The following is a 16,908-nucleotide window of genomic DNA, read 5'->3' as shown; positions in this document are numbered from 1 at the left end:
CTGCACCACACTTGGTGCCAGTTGAGTGACAGGCGGGCAGCGGCCTGTGGGGTAAATTCCAGCCCCCTTTGCTGGAAATGGTTCCCCAGCCCCAGTTTGAAGACTTTTAGTGATGACCCAAAAAAAAAAAAAAGTTCTATATTCATACTCTTTCAGTGCGTATGTATACTCTTCTCAAGTGCCAATGTTTAAGTACAATCTTGAACACATCATGGGTGGCACAACTTCATTTTTCTTTGATTTCTTTCACTTTGGAATCTGGGTACTGACTAGCCCTCCTCCTCCCAGAAGTTGCCATCATCTTCCCCACCTCGAAATAGCCTGAAACAGACAAGAAAGCAACTCTTGAATCAGGAAACCATCCAAACGGACCTATACATAACAAGACATGCACTCTGAGGTTCAGCTTCCTTCAGCTCTTACTGAAGGACCCATTCATACAGATGTGCTGAAAAAGCACATCTTTGGATTCCAACATTTCAGGCAGCATGTTCTCAGCACAAACAAAACTCGTATATAAAGCCTGGTCACCAAAAGAGAGCATGTCAGAGAGAAGGCTGACTAGGTAATAATCTGCGCTGAAATCCTTCTAGGTTTCAGCTCCTGCTGATCCAAATAAACTGGCCCCAAATGCAGTTGATGTAACTTTACAGTTTCAGTATTACAGAAGTATACATACCGATTAAAACAGGGAGATGCTGGATCATTAAAGTGCATATATGGATTTCCTCTTGGCAGAGAACCCATACAAAGCCAACAGAAGTACTGTGTACAAGCAGTGCATGTCATCTTGTTGCAGCCATCCAACTTCTGACAGTGGAGAGAAAGAAAGACACAAAGGCAAAAAACTTCAAGTATCAATTATGTCTTATGCCCCAGTCATCTGTGCTGTAATCACAGCACATTCAATAATATGAAACTTGCTGATTCCCTTCTAGGGAAAATTAACTCTGCTCTCTCACACACAATCACACAGGATTTCAGTTTAAGATCTTTCCACAGGGGGTGGCTGTGTTAGTATATTGCACAGAGAGAAAAACACATGCACAAACAGCTTGCAATTCTTCTTGCCCCAGATGTACACATACACACAACTTAGAAGAACACACCATGCATCTGACAAAGCAGGGTCTATTTGATGCTTATGCTGTTTAAATTTGTCTAGGTTGAATCCAGACTTGGGCATGCTTAGAGTAGACCCACAGAAATCAGTGGGATTCAAATTAGTCATAACTAGCCTAACCCCCACTGATTCTAATGGGCCTACTCTAAACATGACTAAGTCTGAATTCAGGCCTTAGGGCAGATCTACACCACATGTTTAAAACACATCCAACACACATTTGAAGTGCACGGCTTCCCGCATAATGGGAATTATAGTTTCCCTTCAGAGTTACACTTCCAAGTGCCCTTGTCCTAATGCCAATAGAAGGGGACACCCTTCCTCTCCTTCTGCCTTCCTGGGTACATCATGTTCCTTAAAAACTACAAAAGCCAATTTTCTAAGTGTGTGTGTGTTCCAGCTTTTGAACCCCAATACCAAAGCTTCAAGGGAAATCTGGCTTTGGTTTAGTCTTTCCCCCACAAAACAGACTGTGCATGGGTGCTAAAGAAGGAAACATTCAAGGTTCTAAGTTACTTGCCTATAAGAATCTGTGTTAGTATCCTTAAAACAAATGCCTTTGATTCTCTGAAGCATTTCCCCCTCTGCCCTGTTCTCACCTCTATAGGAGTCCCACAGCAAGGACAAGATTTGGAATTCTTTTCCAGCCACTCTTTGCTGTCCATTTCCTCCAGTGTCTTTTGAATCACCCTTTTCCCGTAGCGCTGCTCTAAAAACTTCTGTGTGGCCTCGTCTGCTTCAAGGTACTCCTTGCGTAGGTCTGCTAACTTCTCTGAGGGTAACAATAGAATGAACAGAAGGCGCTGGTCAAGTCTGCCAAAACCGAACTTCACAAACGTGCCCAACTCCACTTCTCAAACAAAACAAATGCCATTACCGGTCAGCTTATCCCATATGGAACAATCAACAGGGGTTGTGAAGCAGCTGAATCATGGGCAATCAACGGGTTCTGAATCAATTCCACCACCGAAACTGATTTCCAAAACTATTGATGTACATAATTAGTTCAGGGCTTATTAAGAGCACTGAGCTAATTGAGGAGTTGATTACAGCCCTTCAGCCCTCTCTGTCTGGCTATCAGGGCTCTCCCCAAGCTTCGCCCTCTTTCTCCAGGCAATGCCCTTCAATGGCCCTGTTTTGCACCCCGACTGTTTTTACCTGGATCGAGTGTGTCTGAAAATGCTCCTGGCTTACCTGGGTAGAAGATAAAGAGGAGTGTGTGGTGTGTGTAGAAAGTTGCTCTACTGTACGAAGGTAAAATGTACATTTCTTGCTCCACCTTCTTCTGCCTCTAGCCCTGTCAGCCACTGTCATGTGGCCTTTGGAGGGTTGGAAATGGAGCCTTCAGGCCAGAAAGTGTTTCCCCACCCCACTCTGGTGCACATCTGACTGTACACAACAGAATCTCAAAACTAGAGGCAGTACTTCTTCTTCTAATGGGGTGAAGAGGCCAGTGGAATGGAGAGACAGCAGAAACAGTGGGACGAACATGTTACGCAGAAGACAACAGAATAAACTACATCCTTCAGAGAACTCCACTTAAATGATCCTATGGAAATAATATCATCAAAAAAGTGTCTACCTCAAAAGGCGAACAGTACATACATTTAACATCCAAACATTTCACAGTTAAAAGACTACTTTTGTTGAGTTCAATTCACCTGCAGTGACTTTACACCGGGAGACGCCATGGTAAGTCATCTTACACAACGTACAGAAGGCATAATTGCACCTGGAACAGATGCCCATCGTGCCAGATGGTTCCTGCATTACAGGTGTTTGGCAACATGGTCGTGGGCAATATACCACATCAGCCATCATATCCAAGCTCGACTGAAGCAGCAGGCGGTCGTAACGTGCAAAGAGTTCCTCTTCCACCAACTCTTTTACCTAAAATGAAGGTGATCAATAAAATTTAGGGTTGGATCCAACTACATTCTAGTCAAGAGTAGATCCACGGAAATGAATGAACCCATGAATGAATGAACCCGTTCATTTCAATGGGTCTATGCTGAGTTTGACTGCCATTGGATACAACTCAGAGTGTTGATGAGTTTCAACTATCGGAAAAAGAAGGAGCCTGCAATGGCTTTATTTGCCTAGCAAGATTCAGTCATGGCTTTGCTAAGAGAAGAAAAGACACACTGCTGAGGTATTCATCAGCTACTTTCTAGTTAGACCTGTTGCCTTTTCACAGGCGCTTCAGCTAGCAGATCATAGGAGAGAGCAATCAGTGCCCAAGACAGCATATCTACATGTGTTCCAGTTATTCCAGTACCAGACCAAGTCAAATTCCAGACAGCATCAAAGATTCGCAAAAAGCTCCAGGTAGCACACCCATTCCAAATTACCGTGGCCATCTACCTAATAACTCATTGCAGAAAACTAGAAACATGGATTTAAGTTTGTGCTTAGTCTAAGTGCAAATCTATTTCACAAAACTATCATCCTAGTCCTTTACAGCCACAAATCTTTTGCATTGAAGTCCAGGCTTTCCTCTTTGGGTTAACGCCTATCTATTGTGGGGCTGAGAACAGTGCTGCACTTAAAAACAAAAAAATCAAACTCTTTTTTTTTTTAATGGATTGCCATAGAAATGATTGTTGTTACCTGCCCAGGAGTAGCAACGGAAGGACATTTCGGTTCTGGACAATTCAAGTAGTGGACCTCACCATCTTTGATTTTAATTTCAAAGTAGTCCTTCAAGCAAGCCCTGCAGTACACATGCCTGCATTCCATAAAGTACATACATTCACTTCCCAGCTTTTCAGAAAAGCAGACATTGCACGTGTACATTTTACTGTTGAAGGACTTTTGCCTTTGGGCCTGATCAAAGTCCAGAATCTCTCTAATCAGGCTGGACAGAGACTCAACATCCTGCACGGCTCTTGCATCGAGGGCTTCTTCATGCGCGGCTGCGGCGCCTGCCCCATCCTCTTTGCCTTTCCTGCTTTGCTCTTGTCCTTGGTCACATATCTTTGGCTCATAGGGCGAGCTGATGTTCAGATATGTAAGTGTTTCTTCCTTGAGAAACTGCATCCAGGCAAACAGGATCACACAGCCTCTGTTTTCTTCCCATAAGTTGTCCAAATGCTTACAAAGCGCAGAGAGCTAGAAGAAAAACAAACGGCAGGGACGCGAGAGCATCTTCTACACTTCCTGAGATCTGCATCGTACTTTATCTTTTAAAAAAGCATACCATTTCAAGATTAGGGGTTGGATTCAAGTAACGGGTCCCACTAGCAGAAGCCCACACAAGGAATTCCACCAGTGAAACAAGGCTTTTCTCTCTCCCCCACCCCTGATTAGCTGGGGGGTGGGAGTCAGAAGAACCCCCAGAATAGCAAAGAGGGGGAGGAGACAGCAGATTGTTCTATCTGGAAAGCTGAAATGCTTGCGCTGACAGAATGATTACCGTAGCACCATGCTGAATTCCTTCCTGGGGTTGGAACTCAATGTAGTGCAATGGAGCATTCTGTTGAACAGAAGCTCCTAGCTTAGCGCTACAGCCTTAATAATATAGTAAGAATTTAGAGGTCTCCCTGACAGCAGCCACAGCACAGGGTGTAAAATACGTGCAATTCCAGAAGCAATTAAGTGTCCTTTGTATTTATATTTTATTTATAAAATGCCAGATGTAATAAATACCAGGGCAGTGTACAATGTTAAAACATAAAACTTCATTCCACTAGCACATTACATTGGTAAAATGTAAGCTGGAAAGCTAGAAATAATTTGGCAAGACTTCTAGTAAAGAAGAAAGCAGTCTCATTTGGCAATCCACTATTGTTACTGCAATAATTAATGGAGCTAAGTTCCACTGATTTCAATGTCTACTCTGATCATGACTTACATTGGATATCACCCACACACTTTTCTCATGATAGAATAAACTAAACCAAAATGTACATACCTCTCTCACTCTTTCATAAACAACTATAGTTCTAAAATAAAAGCTATTTCTTTAATGTAAGGCAACAGCATCTAACTCTCACTTTCATGAAGCATTTTTAGTGTTATTGATGTCAAGTGTTGAAACCCCTTTATTTCCTGACTTGGGTCCTAAACATAGAGTAAGAAAACCTTTGGAAAATCCAGTGTTCTGATAAACTGGATTACTATTTACTTGGAACTAAGCATGGGGCACAAAGTGAGTTTGGATAACTAGAAGGCTGGGGACTTTGCTGTACTCACACCATTTTTAGGAGAGCACAGTTGCTCATCATGTGCAGTGTTCATACTGCATGTCCCACATCACACAACAACCCTTTGTGTGCAGAATATTATGGGTGCACATATATACCGTATTTTTCGCACCATAGGACGCACTTTTCCCGTCTTAAAAACTAAGGGGAAAAGTCTGTGCGTCCTATAGAGCGAATGCAGGGAGGAGGCAGGCAGGAAAAGCCCTCAAGAGCCCCACACAAGCTTCGCGCGGCTCTTGCGGGCTTTTCCCCAAGAGGGAGAAGGGACTGACGCCGCCAGTCAGTCCCTTCTCCCTCCTCTAGAAAAGCCTTGCACAACCTCTCCAGCCGGGGGGAGGCTTCGCAAGGCTAAAGAGGAAGCCAGGGCAGCGAGCGCGATGCATCCCGTTCGCTGCCCTGGCTTCCTCTTTAGACTTGCGCGCCTCTCCAGCGGGGGTGGTGGGGGTGGGAGGCTTCGCAAGGCTAAAGAGGAGCCAGGGCAGCGAGCGCGATCCATCCCGTTCGCTGCCTGGCTTCCCCTTTAGACTTGCGCGCCTCTCCGGGGGTGGGGGTGGGGAGGAAGCCAGGCAGCGAACGGGATGGATCGCGCTCGCTGCCTGGCTTCCCCTTTAGACTTGCGCGCCTCTCCGGGGGTGGGGGTGGGGGTGGGAGGCTTCGCATGTCTAAAGGGGAAGCCAGGGCAGCGAGCGCGATCCATCCCGTTCGCTGCCTGGCTTCCCCTTTAGACTTGCGCGCCTCTCCGGGGGTGGGGGGTGGGTGGGAGGAAGCCAGGCAGCGAACGGGATGGATCGCGCTCGCTGCCTGGCTTCCCCTTTAGACTTGCGCGCCTCTCCGGGGGTGGGGGGGGTGGGAGGCTTCGCATGTCTAAAGGGGAAGCCAGGGCAGCGAGCGCGATCCATCCCGTTCGCTGCCTGGCTTCCCCTTTAGACTTGCGCGCCTCTCCGGGGGTGGGGGGTGGGTGGGAGGAAGCCAGGCAGCGAACGGGATGGATCGCGCTCGCTGCCTGGCTTCCCCTTTAGACTTGCGCGCCTCTCCGGGGGTGGGGGGGGGGTGGGAGGCTTCGCATGTCTAAAGGGGAAGCCAGGGCAGCGAGCGCGATCCATCCCGTTCGCTGCCTGGCTTCCCCTTTAGACTTGCGCGCCTCTCCGGGGGTGGGGGGGGGGTGGGAGGAAGCCAGGCAGCGAACGGGATGGATCGCGCTCGCTGCCTGGCTTCCCCTTTAGACTTGCGCGCCTCTCCGGGGGTGGGGGGGGGGTGGGAGGCTTCGCATGTCTAAAGGGGAAGCCAGGGCAGCGAGCGCGATCCATCCCGTTCGCTGCCTGGCTTCCCCTTTGGACTTGCGCGCCTCTCCGGGGGTGGTGGGTGGTGGGAGGAAGCCAGGGCAGCGAGCGCGATCCATCCCGTTCACTGCCCTGGCTTCCTCTTTAGCCTTGCGTGCCTCTCCAGCCGCAAGAGATCTACCAGAGGTAGATCTTAACCCTTGCCTCACCTGGGAGCTTCTCTGGGCAGGAATTCCCTCAGCTTAAGTGAGGTGGGGGAAGTGTGGCAAGTAGGGGGGTACCTACCTAGACACTGAAGCCACATGTCTCTCAGATGAAAATTGGGAGTGGGCATTGTGTGAAGTGCTCTGATGGTGTTTCCTGCTTGGCAGGGGGTTGGACTCGATGGCCCTTGTGGTCTATTCCAATTCTATGATTCTATGATTCTAAGTGGCTGTGGATCTCCTGCTGCAGAACTGTAGGACTGTATAGAGTTGGGAGGGCCACCTGAGGGTCATCTAGCCCAGCCCCCTCACAATGTAGGAATCACAGCTAAAGAACGCCAGGCAGATGGTCCCCCAACCGCTGCTTAAAAGCCTCCAGTGGTGGAGACCCCAAACACCTTCCGAGGTCATAGAATTGCAAGGTTGGAAGGGAACCCCAGGAGTCATCTAGTCCAGCCCCGGTGGACAGCGGGCGCAATCCATCCCGTTGCACAAGACTAAAGATGCTGTGCAAGGCTAAAGAGGAAGCCAGGGCAGTGGGTGCCTGCCCTGGACTGCCTTGTCTTCTTCTTTAGCCGCGCTGGAGAGGTTTAGCTCCTGGCTGGAGAGGTTGCGCGGCTATGGATCCCGTGCGCTGTCTTGGCTTCTTTGCTCTTTGGGGCTGGTGGGGGAACCCGGGCTTCCCCCGCAGCCCCAAGAAGCTCTGGGAGAAGCAGACAGGCTGCGCACAGCCTGTCCGTTGCTCTTTGTGGCTGGGGGGAGGGATAATATTTTTTTCCTTGATTTCCCCCTCTAAAAACTAGGTGCGTCCTGTGGTCCGGTGCGTCCAATAGAGCGAAAAATACGGTAGATGATGTAGAAGGAAAAAGGAAAACCACCATTTATGGTAGGATTTTTCAAAAGAAGAAGCAATGCTAATCATGCCGAAGTTCATTGGACATGAAGGATTTAGAGCAGCTTTAAGAACAATTAAAAACATTTTAAACTCACACCATCTGACTTTAGGTATGACAGTGATACATCTAAGAAGTATTAATACATTATTCTTCCTAGCTAGCTCTTAAGCTTCTTCTAAGTAGTTTTTTGTTGCTGCATCCAGATTAATAACCAACCACGATATTAATCATTAACAAGAAATATTACCATTCTGGTGAACTACATGAATTGTTAAAGATCTGTATCAAACCTGTGCCTGAGAAAGCCACTTGCTACTGAGGGTGAAGACAGGTGGGGAAGTTGACGGGTAGTCTGGTGGGAATTCAAAATGCAGCACAATCGGAGGCAAAAAACAAACTCTGCATTCAAACTTGCTGTTCTGGAGATTCTCTGTCAGGTTGCCTAAAAAAATAAAAATCTGAGTGTCAGGAAGAGGCAACAAGCTGTGCTACTACCTAACAGAATTGTTTGATATGGTTTCATAAAGTTTCCCTTCATCTGAAATATTTCTGTTATAAAACTAGTTCACACAGACTCTACTGAGAGGTGTTTGGATTGCATGGTCCCTCCTTCCAACATGTTTTTAAATTCTCTCTTCCACTTCCTGGTTCACAGTAACCATTGCTTGCTGTGATGTTAAGCAAAAATCATGGTTATCACTAACCCATGTTTTGTCTCCAAAGAATGAGATACCCACTCGGTAAGTTCTAGCTTCCAATAGAGGTTCTGAGGCAAACTGTAGTTAGAAGTAACAGTCATTGGCCCAATGCAGACATCGCAAGAAACTATGTCTGAGGATGTGAGCCTGCAATTGTTGCAATGTCTGAACCAGGCCTTAGCTAAATAACATGTCTCTAAACCAGTGACAGGGAAACTCATGTCTTGTGGGCCAAATTAAGCCCAGCAGGTTGTTTTGGCCAAACCATACCCACCTTATTGTTGACAATAAAATATTTGAAGCCCCAGAAAGAATTCAAGCCAGGGATGCAAAGGAAGATTTTTTTCTTTGCAACCTCAGCTTGAAGTTTGACTCACCTAACATTGTATGGTGTCAGGTGTTGGGCTGGCCACTCCCAGATCTGGCTTTCTGTTCCCCATCCCTGCTCTAAGCAATAGTTGAAGCCTCTTAATTCTTCTACCACTGTGATTAGAGCAGGGGTAGCTAATGTGGTACCCTGTGGATGTTGTGGACATTATCATCCCTGACAACTGGCAGCGCTGGCTGAGGGGGATGGAGGGCTCCATGTTGGCTACTCCAGGCTTAGGGAAAAAGCCCATTCCTTTCTCTGAATTCCCCAAAGGGAGAATGGTTTAGATCAGGCTTTCTCAAACTCGGCTCTCCAGATGTTTTGAGACTACAATTCCCATCATCCCTGACCATTGGTCCTGCTAGCTAGGGATCATGGGAGTTGTAGGCCAAAAAAACATCTGGAGGGCAGAGTTTGAGGAAGCCTGGTTTAGATGCTCCTGAACAAAACAGAAAAGCCAGACAAGCAAATTCAGCCTAAGTAACACTGTCATCCCATACAGTTAGGTGCATTCATACTGGTGGGACAATTTAGTTGTGCACATGATTTCAAACTAAATAAATGTATGCATAAAATATTTCAGAAGGGAACAACATGATACCAACCATATCTAGTAATCCACAAAGCTTTCAAAATAAGGTAATGGAAAACTTTAAACTAGGATCTTAAGTTCAGTGTCTACTATATCTTATTAGGAAATTGTTCCTCCCTCTTTTGCTCTGTAAAAAGAACATTGCAAAATGAAGAGAACGGTAGGAAAATGTTGTTGAGCTCACAATCTTAAAAAAGCATGGTTCTGTCAGTGGCAGCTGTTTTATAAACATAAGCATCATTTCCAATGCTTATACGCAATATTAGACAGGAGGGTTGCTTCAACAGCTCTCTTTCTACCAATTAATATTTCAAGAACTCTTCTAAGAAGCTCTGATGAAAGATACTACACAAATGAAAAATTAATAGAAAAGCACATAATTTTTTAAAAAGAAGTGTGAGGTTCAGTTCTTTAGGTGTAAGTAAGCTTCAGTCCTCTAAGTTGCTATGCCAGCTAACATACAGGCAGGGTGAAACACAATATTGTGTCAATGCAACATCTCATTCTGTGCTGGCATCACATCAGCACAACCATATTCAGTCAAAAACTAGGGAGTTCTATCAACGGAAGCCTTCTGCAAGGACTTCTGCTTGTGCAATGGGGCTTCCCCTCCATTCCCCCTCCCAAAAAACCTGAAATGGGGAAGGGGATTTCAGGAGAATCCCTAGAACAGTGCGCAGGAGGAGGATTGATCCGTCTGGCAGGTCAAAATGCTTGCCCTGATGGAGCAACTGCCTTAGCCCAATATTGATTTCGTCCCCAAATAATCCCACTCTACAGAGGCCATTTTATTTTGAAGACAAAGCTCTGTGATTATGTGTGATACAAGCAGACTGGGATCTCACATAACCTGAGCAGCTTTCTTGGCAAACATTCAATGCACCTACCCCTTATAGAATTTACAGTTAGCTAAATGTTTTAGGGCTGGTTCACCTTCAGGCCCAACATGTAACACTCACACAACCTATACCAGGGGTCAGCAATTTTTTTCAGCAGGGGGCCAGTCCACTGTCCCTCAGACCTTGTGGGGGACTGGACTATATTTGGGGGGGGGAGGGGAATGAACGAATTCCTATGCCCCACAAATAACCCAGAGATGCATTTTAAATAAAAGGACACATTCTACTAATGTAAAAACACGCTGATTCCTGGACCATCCTCGGGCCAGATTTAGAAGGCGTTTGGGCCTTAGTTTGCCTACCCATGACCTATACCAACAAAATGTGTTGCATGATCTAACCTGTATTACACATACTTGCCCCCATCTATCATATATCCATGGATGTGGCATAGCCATCTGCTCACACCATATATTTGCCAGTATGGGGGTGGAGGTAGGGAGAGCAGGTGATCCCAAGGCTTGGTCCTGTGCAATACCATGTGAAGAATGAACATATCAGGCCACTGTGCAAATCAGCCCCTACTTCTTGAATAAAGCACTTGGAACATACAATAGTATTGCAATAAACTCAAAGAAGGTAAGTATCCACGGAAATGGACTCACCACTCATACATATGGTGAAGCCTGGTGGCAATTCCACAGAGATTCTAGTTTCTCCTCCTTGTACAGACTGCGCTCTCTTGAATTCATCTTCATCATAGATACTTGCCAAAGCAAGTAGCTCATCTTCCTGAGCTTCTTTGTCCTCTGAAGACATTTACAGTTCCTGTGAATGAACATATCCCCAGTATAAATTAAGCAGACTTCTGTAACAAGAATGGTCTATTGCAGCATTAATTCAGATCATGCTTAGGGCAATCTGAGGGTGATCGGAACTGAGAAAGAATGAGCCGTCACCGATAATCCTGGCTTCTGAAGGGATTGGCCATAGGAAACGAGCACATGTAACCAACAAAGCAGGACTGAATGGGCAAGGGGGTTAAATAGGGATTTCTGCACTGTACCCATCAAACCTGCCCAGCAGCAGATGTCACCCACCCATTAAGGTGATGTCATCTGATTGATAGGTGGGCATGGTTCACAAAAATTGTCTTAGGGACAAAACTGGAACCCATGCTGGGTCAAGACTGGCTGAGGGCTGAAGGCTCCCCAACCCTGTGCTAAGGCATGCTGCAGTCAGCCCTGTAAAACTTCACTGCTTCCACAAAATTAGGGATGGCTCTTTAAAATTTATGGATGCTGTATGCTGACAAAGATGTTTTCCTCCTGTTACACAGTTGTTTTACTGTGAGCTTTAGCCTGTTGGACTACTATATAGCCAGCTTAGATGTTCTCCCTTCAGCTAATTGGTCAAGCAACCTCTTTCTCAAAATTCACTTTCCATGTGAGGAATTGAACTTCATGTCGAATGTTCCATCAGTGCAAGCATTCAGCTTGCCAAATGAACAACCCCCCTCACCTCCACCAGCACACATTTTTTGTGTGGGGGGGGGAGGGTTCTCACCCCACCCAAGAATCAAAATCGGGGGGGGGGCATGAAGGGGTGCACAAGTAGAAGTCCTTCTGTGGGCTTCCACTGACAGGTCTCATGAGTGGAATCCTCCCTCCTGGACCACTGTGGCCAGTTACCTCTTCTGAACTTCAACTGCCTTCCTACTGTCTTTTCTCCTCTCTCCTGTATACTGAACCTAATGGCATGAAATAAGTGGTGGAACAACAATAAGGTAAAAAGGTAAAGGTAAAGGACCCCTGGACGGTTAAGTCCAGTCAAAGGTGACTATGGGGTTGTGGCGCTCATCTCGCTTTCAGGCTGAGGGAGCCGGCATTTGTCCACAGACAGTTTTCCGGGTCATGTGGCCAGCATGACTAAGCCGCTTCTGGCGCACGGAGGACCATGACAAGTGCCAGAGCACATGGAAACGCTGTTTACCTTCCCGCTGGAGTGGTACCTATTTATCTACTTGCACTCTGATGTGCTTTCGAACTGCTAGGTTAGCAGGAGTTGGGACAGAGCAACGGGACCTCACTCCGTCGCAGGGATTCGAACCACTGACCTTCCAATCAGCAAGCCCAAGAGGCTCAGTGGTTTAAACCAAAGCACCACCCGTGTCCATTACAACAATAGTAGGGAGGAAGAAAGCAAGACTAGAAAGCAATGGTTTTCTAAGTTTAAGCACATGTAACTTAAATACCCTCCTATTACTTCCCTGTTTATACCTGCCCCTACTTCTCTCTTCCTCTGTTGTGACTCTTGTGTCAGATTTTAAATTTGTAAGTTCCTTGGGGCTTACATATCCCCTCATACTTGATAAAGTGAAATGCGCACTGGTGACAGCACAGCAATCTTTTCTTAAAGGTGCATTAAAAATGCATTTTCTTCCATCAAAATAATTATTTCTTAAGCTACACACAATAATACACAAGCAACTCCAATGTGTAACGTTGCTGATTTTCATTTTAGCAGAGGAATGTCGTAAGAAATTGGTACCTTTCTAGTTAGTCACATCAGTAAGGCCTGATCATCAAACTTGTTTATCCACTGAATATCTAGGGCAACAGGAATACAACTTCTTGCTGAAGACAATGGCATTGGTGTCTTAAGTGGTCTCCAGAGGGTCAATGATGCTTAGTGCTTGTTTTCTGCAGAAAAAGAAATAAAAGGTAAGAATCCTGAATTTCAGGGGGTTGGACTATTTGACACTCATGGTCCCTTCCAACTATACAATTCTATGATTCTAACATTACTTCTACTCTGCTAAAATATAAAATTCCTGGTGGGTGCTTTCAGTCCCACAACAGGGTTTACTGAATTTAGAAAGGCTCCACCCTACTAAACCAGCAAACCCATTTAGTAGGAGTAATTCCCATTGCAGTTCAAGGGACTTATTTCTGAGCAGGCACATATAAAAGTGCACTATAAATCTGACTAGTTTTTAACTCTACAGCACGTTCCAGAGCATATACTATGTTAAAAGATGGGATTGTATCCAATGAAGTTGTTCCAATTGCACAATGACTTTGGCATGTGCAACAAGCCTTGCTGTCCCTTTCCTTCCTCTTGCCCCTACCCAAAAAATACGATCTGGAGGATTGAGGCAAACCCCAAAACAGATTTGAGGAGCACATGAGGGGTGTTGCTCTGTTGTGCAAGCAGAAGTCCTTGCCCAAATGGGATGACATCACTGGATATAACTCTTAATGTGGAGACAAAAATCAAAGTCATAGTGGTGTAACAGAAGGCAACAACAAAAATCTACAAACTCCTGCTCCATGTCAGAAGAAAATGGAGAACAAGGCATTCCTGACAAATGCCTACACAGTGTCTAAAAACCCTTAGCTTCCCTTAGCTACTGCGTAGGGCTGGGCGATACAGTGGTGCCTCGCAAGACGAAATTAATTCGTTCCGCGAGTTTTGCCGTCTAGCGAATTTTTCGTCTTGCGAAGCACGGTTTAAACGGCTTAACAAAGTCGCAAGACGTTTTCGTCTTGCGAAGCAAGCCCATAGGGAAATCGCGGACGAAAAAACCTTTCGTCTAGCGAGTTTTTTGTCTTGCGAGGCATTCGTCTTGCGAGGTACCACTGTACCTGGTTTTCAACATTGTGCTATATCAACCATGCGATATACTGATTTATCATAATGTCTGAAATGATGAAAATAAGTAGAGGCCAGTGGAGTCATGTCCTGGAAACTGCTACTACTTAGCAGCCTAAAACTGATACATTTTTAACTACCTTTACCATATTGATAAGACTGTTATTTTATGGAACAGCAACAGGGGTAGCAGGAATCAGGAGAGAAGCGATGACCAGCTTCAGTTTTTCCCACATCGTGATTTTTTACATAGCACACACAAAACATTGTGATTCGGGATATATTATGAAACGCTTATCACAATGTTGACTACTAACTGGTTTGGGACAATATATCGCCAAACCCTACTCTCGCATAATCCTGCAAAGTGTTCCCTTGACTGCAATGGCTCTCAAGAGCTAGATGCCCCGTGTCCTTAAAGCATTAAGGGAGAAGTAAACAAAAATAGCACAAATGCAGCGAAAGGGGCGGTGTCAGTGACACTCAAAATGCCAGCATGTAGGACTTTCAGCTATAGTAGCTGGGGACAAAAGAAGCAGGTGTGCAAATCATTAGACTTCACTGTTGGGGGGTGTGCATTCCCTCCCCCAACCAGGCTACCATTTACTCCAGATTAGTTTCCTAATACAGACTGCGCTTAGCTTCCGGCCAGACCCGAAGAGTCTCGAAACCTGGGCGTGGCAGACCCCGCCGGTGCACAAGGAAACGCCGGAGCCGCGCCAGCGTGCCTCTCCTATAGGCAAATCCCCCTGCCAGCTCCCGTGGCCGCTCCAGCCTCGCCAGAAGCCCCCAGAAGGCGCCGCCAGGAGCACAGCAGGGGCGTCGCTCGCCCCGCAGGCAGGCGCGCGCGGAGACCCCGGCCCCGACCCGTCACTCACCAGCCGAAGCGGCCCCTCCCTCACCTAAGTCGCCTGCCCTCGGCTTCCGGGTGCGACTCCTAGAGCGGCAAGAAGAGAGGGGGGGGAGAGAAGGGTAGAGAAGCCGCACGGTTGGCAGCCTACGGGTCATGTGCGCCCTTCGGCTTCCGGTTTGACTGGAGGTCTCCATCTTAACGTTCTTGGAGGGGTTGGAAGTTAATGGAGCGGCAGCCGCGTTCGTGTCCGGCTGGCCGGGGGGAGTGGAGAGGGATCGCCCTCCTGACCCCAGTGAGAACTTTTTGGCCGTTTTGGAACGTGGGTTGATTGCAAACGTGTTTGGCAAGACGCCATTTTTTGCCGAAATCAGTTTAACTTGTCGTAAATAACCTGTGTATCTTTTTGGGTGTGTAGTTTGGCTCTGCTGCCTCTTAGCAGCAGTGTGTGATTACGGCGCGACATGGAGATCCGGGTCTGTGACGTTGCGTTTCGCCAACAAAACAGTTGAATTTGCTGAAAGGTGCGATCGTAAGCACCTTTAAGTGGTGCTTAAGTCATTCCCTTTGAATTCGGTACGATTTACACCCTACAAGCAAGTGGGGTTAGAACTGCAGTCTAAACTGTTATTAATCGCAGGGCGATACCACATACCCTCCCAACATTTCTCTGATGAAAATAGGGACATCCTATGGCGCTGCGGGTTAAACTACAGAGCCTAGGGCTTGCCGATCAGAAGGTCGGTGGTTCGAATCCCCGTGACAGGGTGAGCTCCCTTTGCTCGGTCCCTGCTCCTGCCAACCTAGCAGTTCGAAAGCACGTCAAAGTGCAAGTAGATAAATAGGTACAGCTCCGGCGGAAAGGTAAACTGCGTTTCTGTGCGCTGCTCTGGTTCGCCAGAAGCGGCTTAGTCATGCTGGCCACATGACCCGGAAGCTGTACGCCGGCTCCCTTGGCCAATAAAGCGAGATGAGCGCCACAACCCAAGTCGGTCACGACTGGATCTAATGGTCAGGGGTCCCTTTACCTATTCTCCATCAGGAAGCTTCTCGTGCGTTTGATCACCTGCACCACATAAGACGTCATATACACATTTATATTGGTGGCTCTGCCTCACCTACCTCACCGGGTTGTTGTAAAGAAAAAAATGTGCGAGGGAAGGGATCCGTGTTTGTTTCATTCCATTCATTTGTGGAAGATGTTAAAGTTTTAGCAGTAAGCTGCCTTGAGTCCCTGACAGGGGAGTAGGTGAGATATACTGTAATTATTATTAATAGTAATAATAGAAACTGTGAGACTGGCCAGAAAGTAAATCTGATTGAACTTAGTGTGACTTAGTTCTAAGTAAATATGCTTCAGAGTGCAGTGTAAGGCTGCCTGGTCTTGACCCAGTTACCTGTGAATAAGCTCCATTGAAAACAGTGGCACTTATTTCTGAGTAAAGACAGTGTAAGACTCCATTTACAGTAAAGGAATAAATACTCCGTGTTTCCAGAGAAATGGCTGGCTGCTGAAGCATTGCAATGAAAGAATTTAAAGTGGATTGGTAACCTTTTCCTTCAAAATTATTAGAAGGGCTTTGTATGCCAGCTTCACAATTTAATTTGGTACAGGGATTTTATTTTCAGGATAAACAGGACCTAGTTTTGCACCTAAACACTTTTAATTGTTCTCCCGAGATGTGAAGGAGGAAAAAGGAAAACACCGACATTCTGGGATCACATCAGAAACAGGGACAGCTTCTGTAATTCTGAGACTGTCCTTGGAAAGATATGCTGATATTATAGATCTATTGAAATGGTCCACTGATTTCAGTGGCTTCTGTCCATTAGCCATACTCAGAGAATATTCAATGATATTAATGGACATGACTAACAGGTCTATTAATTTCAGTGGGAATAGTCTGCTTATAATGTAATAGGTGTACTCAGAGCATTAGGCATGTATCAGCCTCAACGCACACACATCTTTAGAAGGCTAGTATAAAACATGGTACAACATTCACACATCTGTCCTGTTTCTCTCTATGCAAAATGGGACGTATAATATTGGTCAGGTTATCTAGTGCAGGATACAACTGCATCATAGTTTTTGTTGTTCAGGAGTAACATTTTTCTCCACAGATGATTATAAGGGTATCAAAACACCAGATGCATACAGTAGTTGTAATGAAATGAATACTACTGAAAAGGTGGGA

The 16,908-nt window shown here is 46.2% G+C and overlaps 1 protein-coding gene across 4 annotated transcripts; it reads right to left on the bottom strand.

The window, feature by feature from the left end:
- Nucleotides 1-134: 134 nt before the first annotated feature.
- RNF14 (ring finger protein 14) lies at nt 135-14,919 on the bottom strand. Of its 4 annotated transcripts, none has more exons than XM_081179787.1 (9): nt 14,763-14,919; nt 12,757-12,908; nt 10,872-11,034; nt 7,998-8,149; nt 3,734-4,234; nt 2,785-3,013; nt 1,723-1,895; nt 680-810; nt 135-321 (listed from the first exon to the last, which is right to left on the bottom strand). In XM_081179787.1, exons 3-9 carry the CDS (start codon nt 11,023-11,025, stop codon nt 270-272), a joined length of 1,392 nt encoding a protein of 463 aa, XP_081035913.1. In that variant the 5' UTR covers nt 11,026-11,034; nt 12,757-12,908; nt 14,763-14,919; the 3' UTR covers nt 135-269. The 4 variants fall into 4 exon arrangements, with proteins under 4 accessions (XP_081035913.1, XP_081035912.1, XP_081035914.1 ...); XM_081179786.1 differs by having other exon boundaries at nt 14,739-14,876; XM_081179788.1 differs by lacking the exon at nt 14,763-14,919 and adding an exon at nt 14,532-14,713.
- Nucleotides 14,920-16,908: the final 1,989 nt, after the last annotated feature.

Source organism: Podarcis bocagei, assembly GCF_964188305.1.
Source record: "Podarcis bocagei genome assembly, chromosome: 2".
NCBI classification, from domain to species: domain Eukaryota; kingdom Metazoa; phylum Chordata; class Lepidosauria; order Squamata; family Lacertidae; genus Podarcis; species Podarcis bocagei.
The sequence above is the reverse complement of the archived record's forward strand: the minus strand, read 5'-3'. Positions and strand labels throughout refer to the sequence as shown.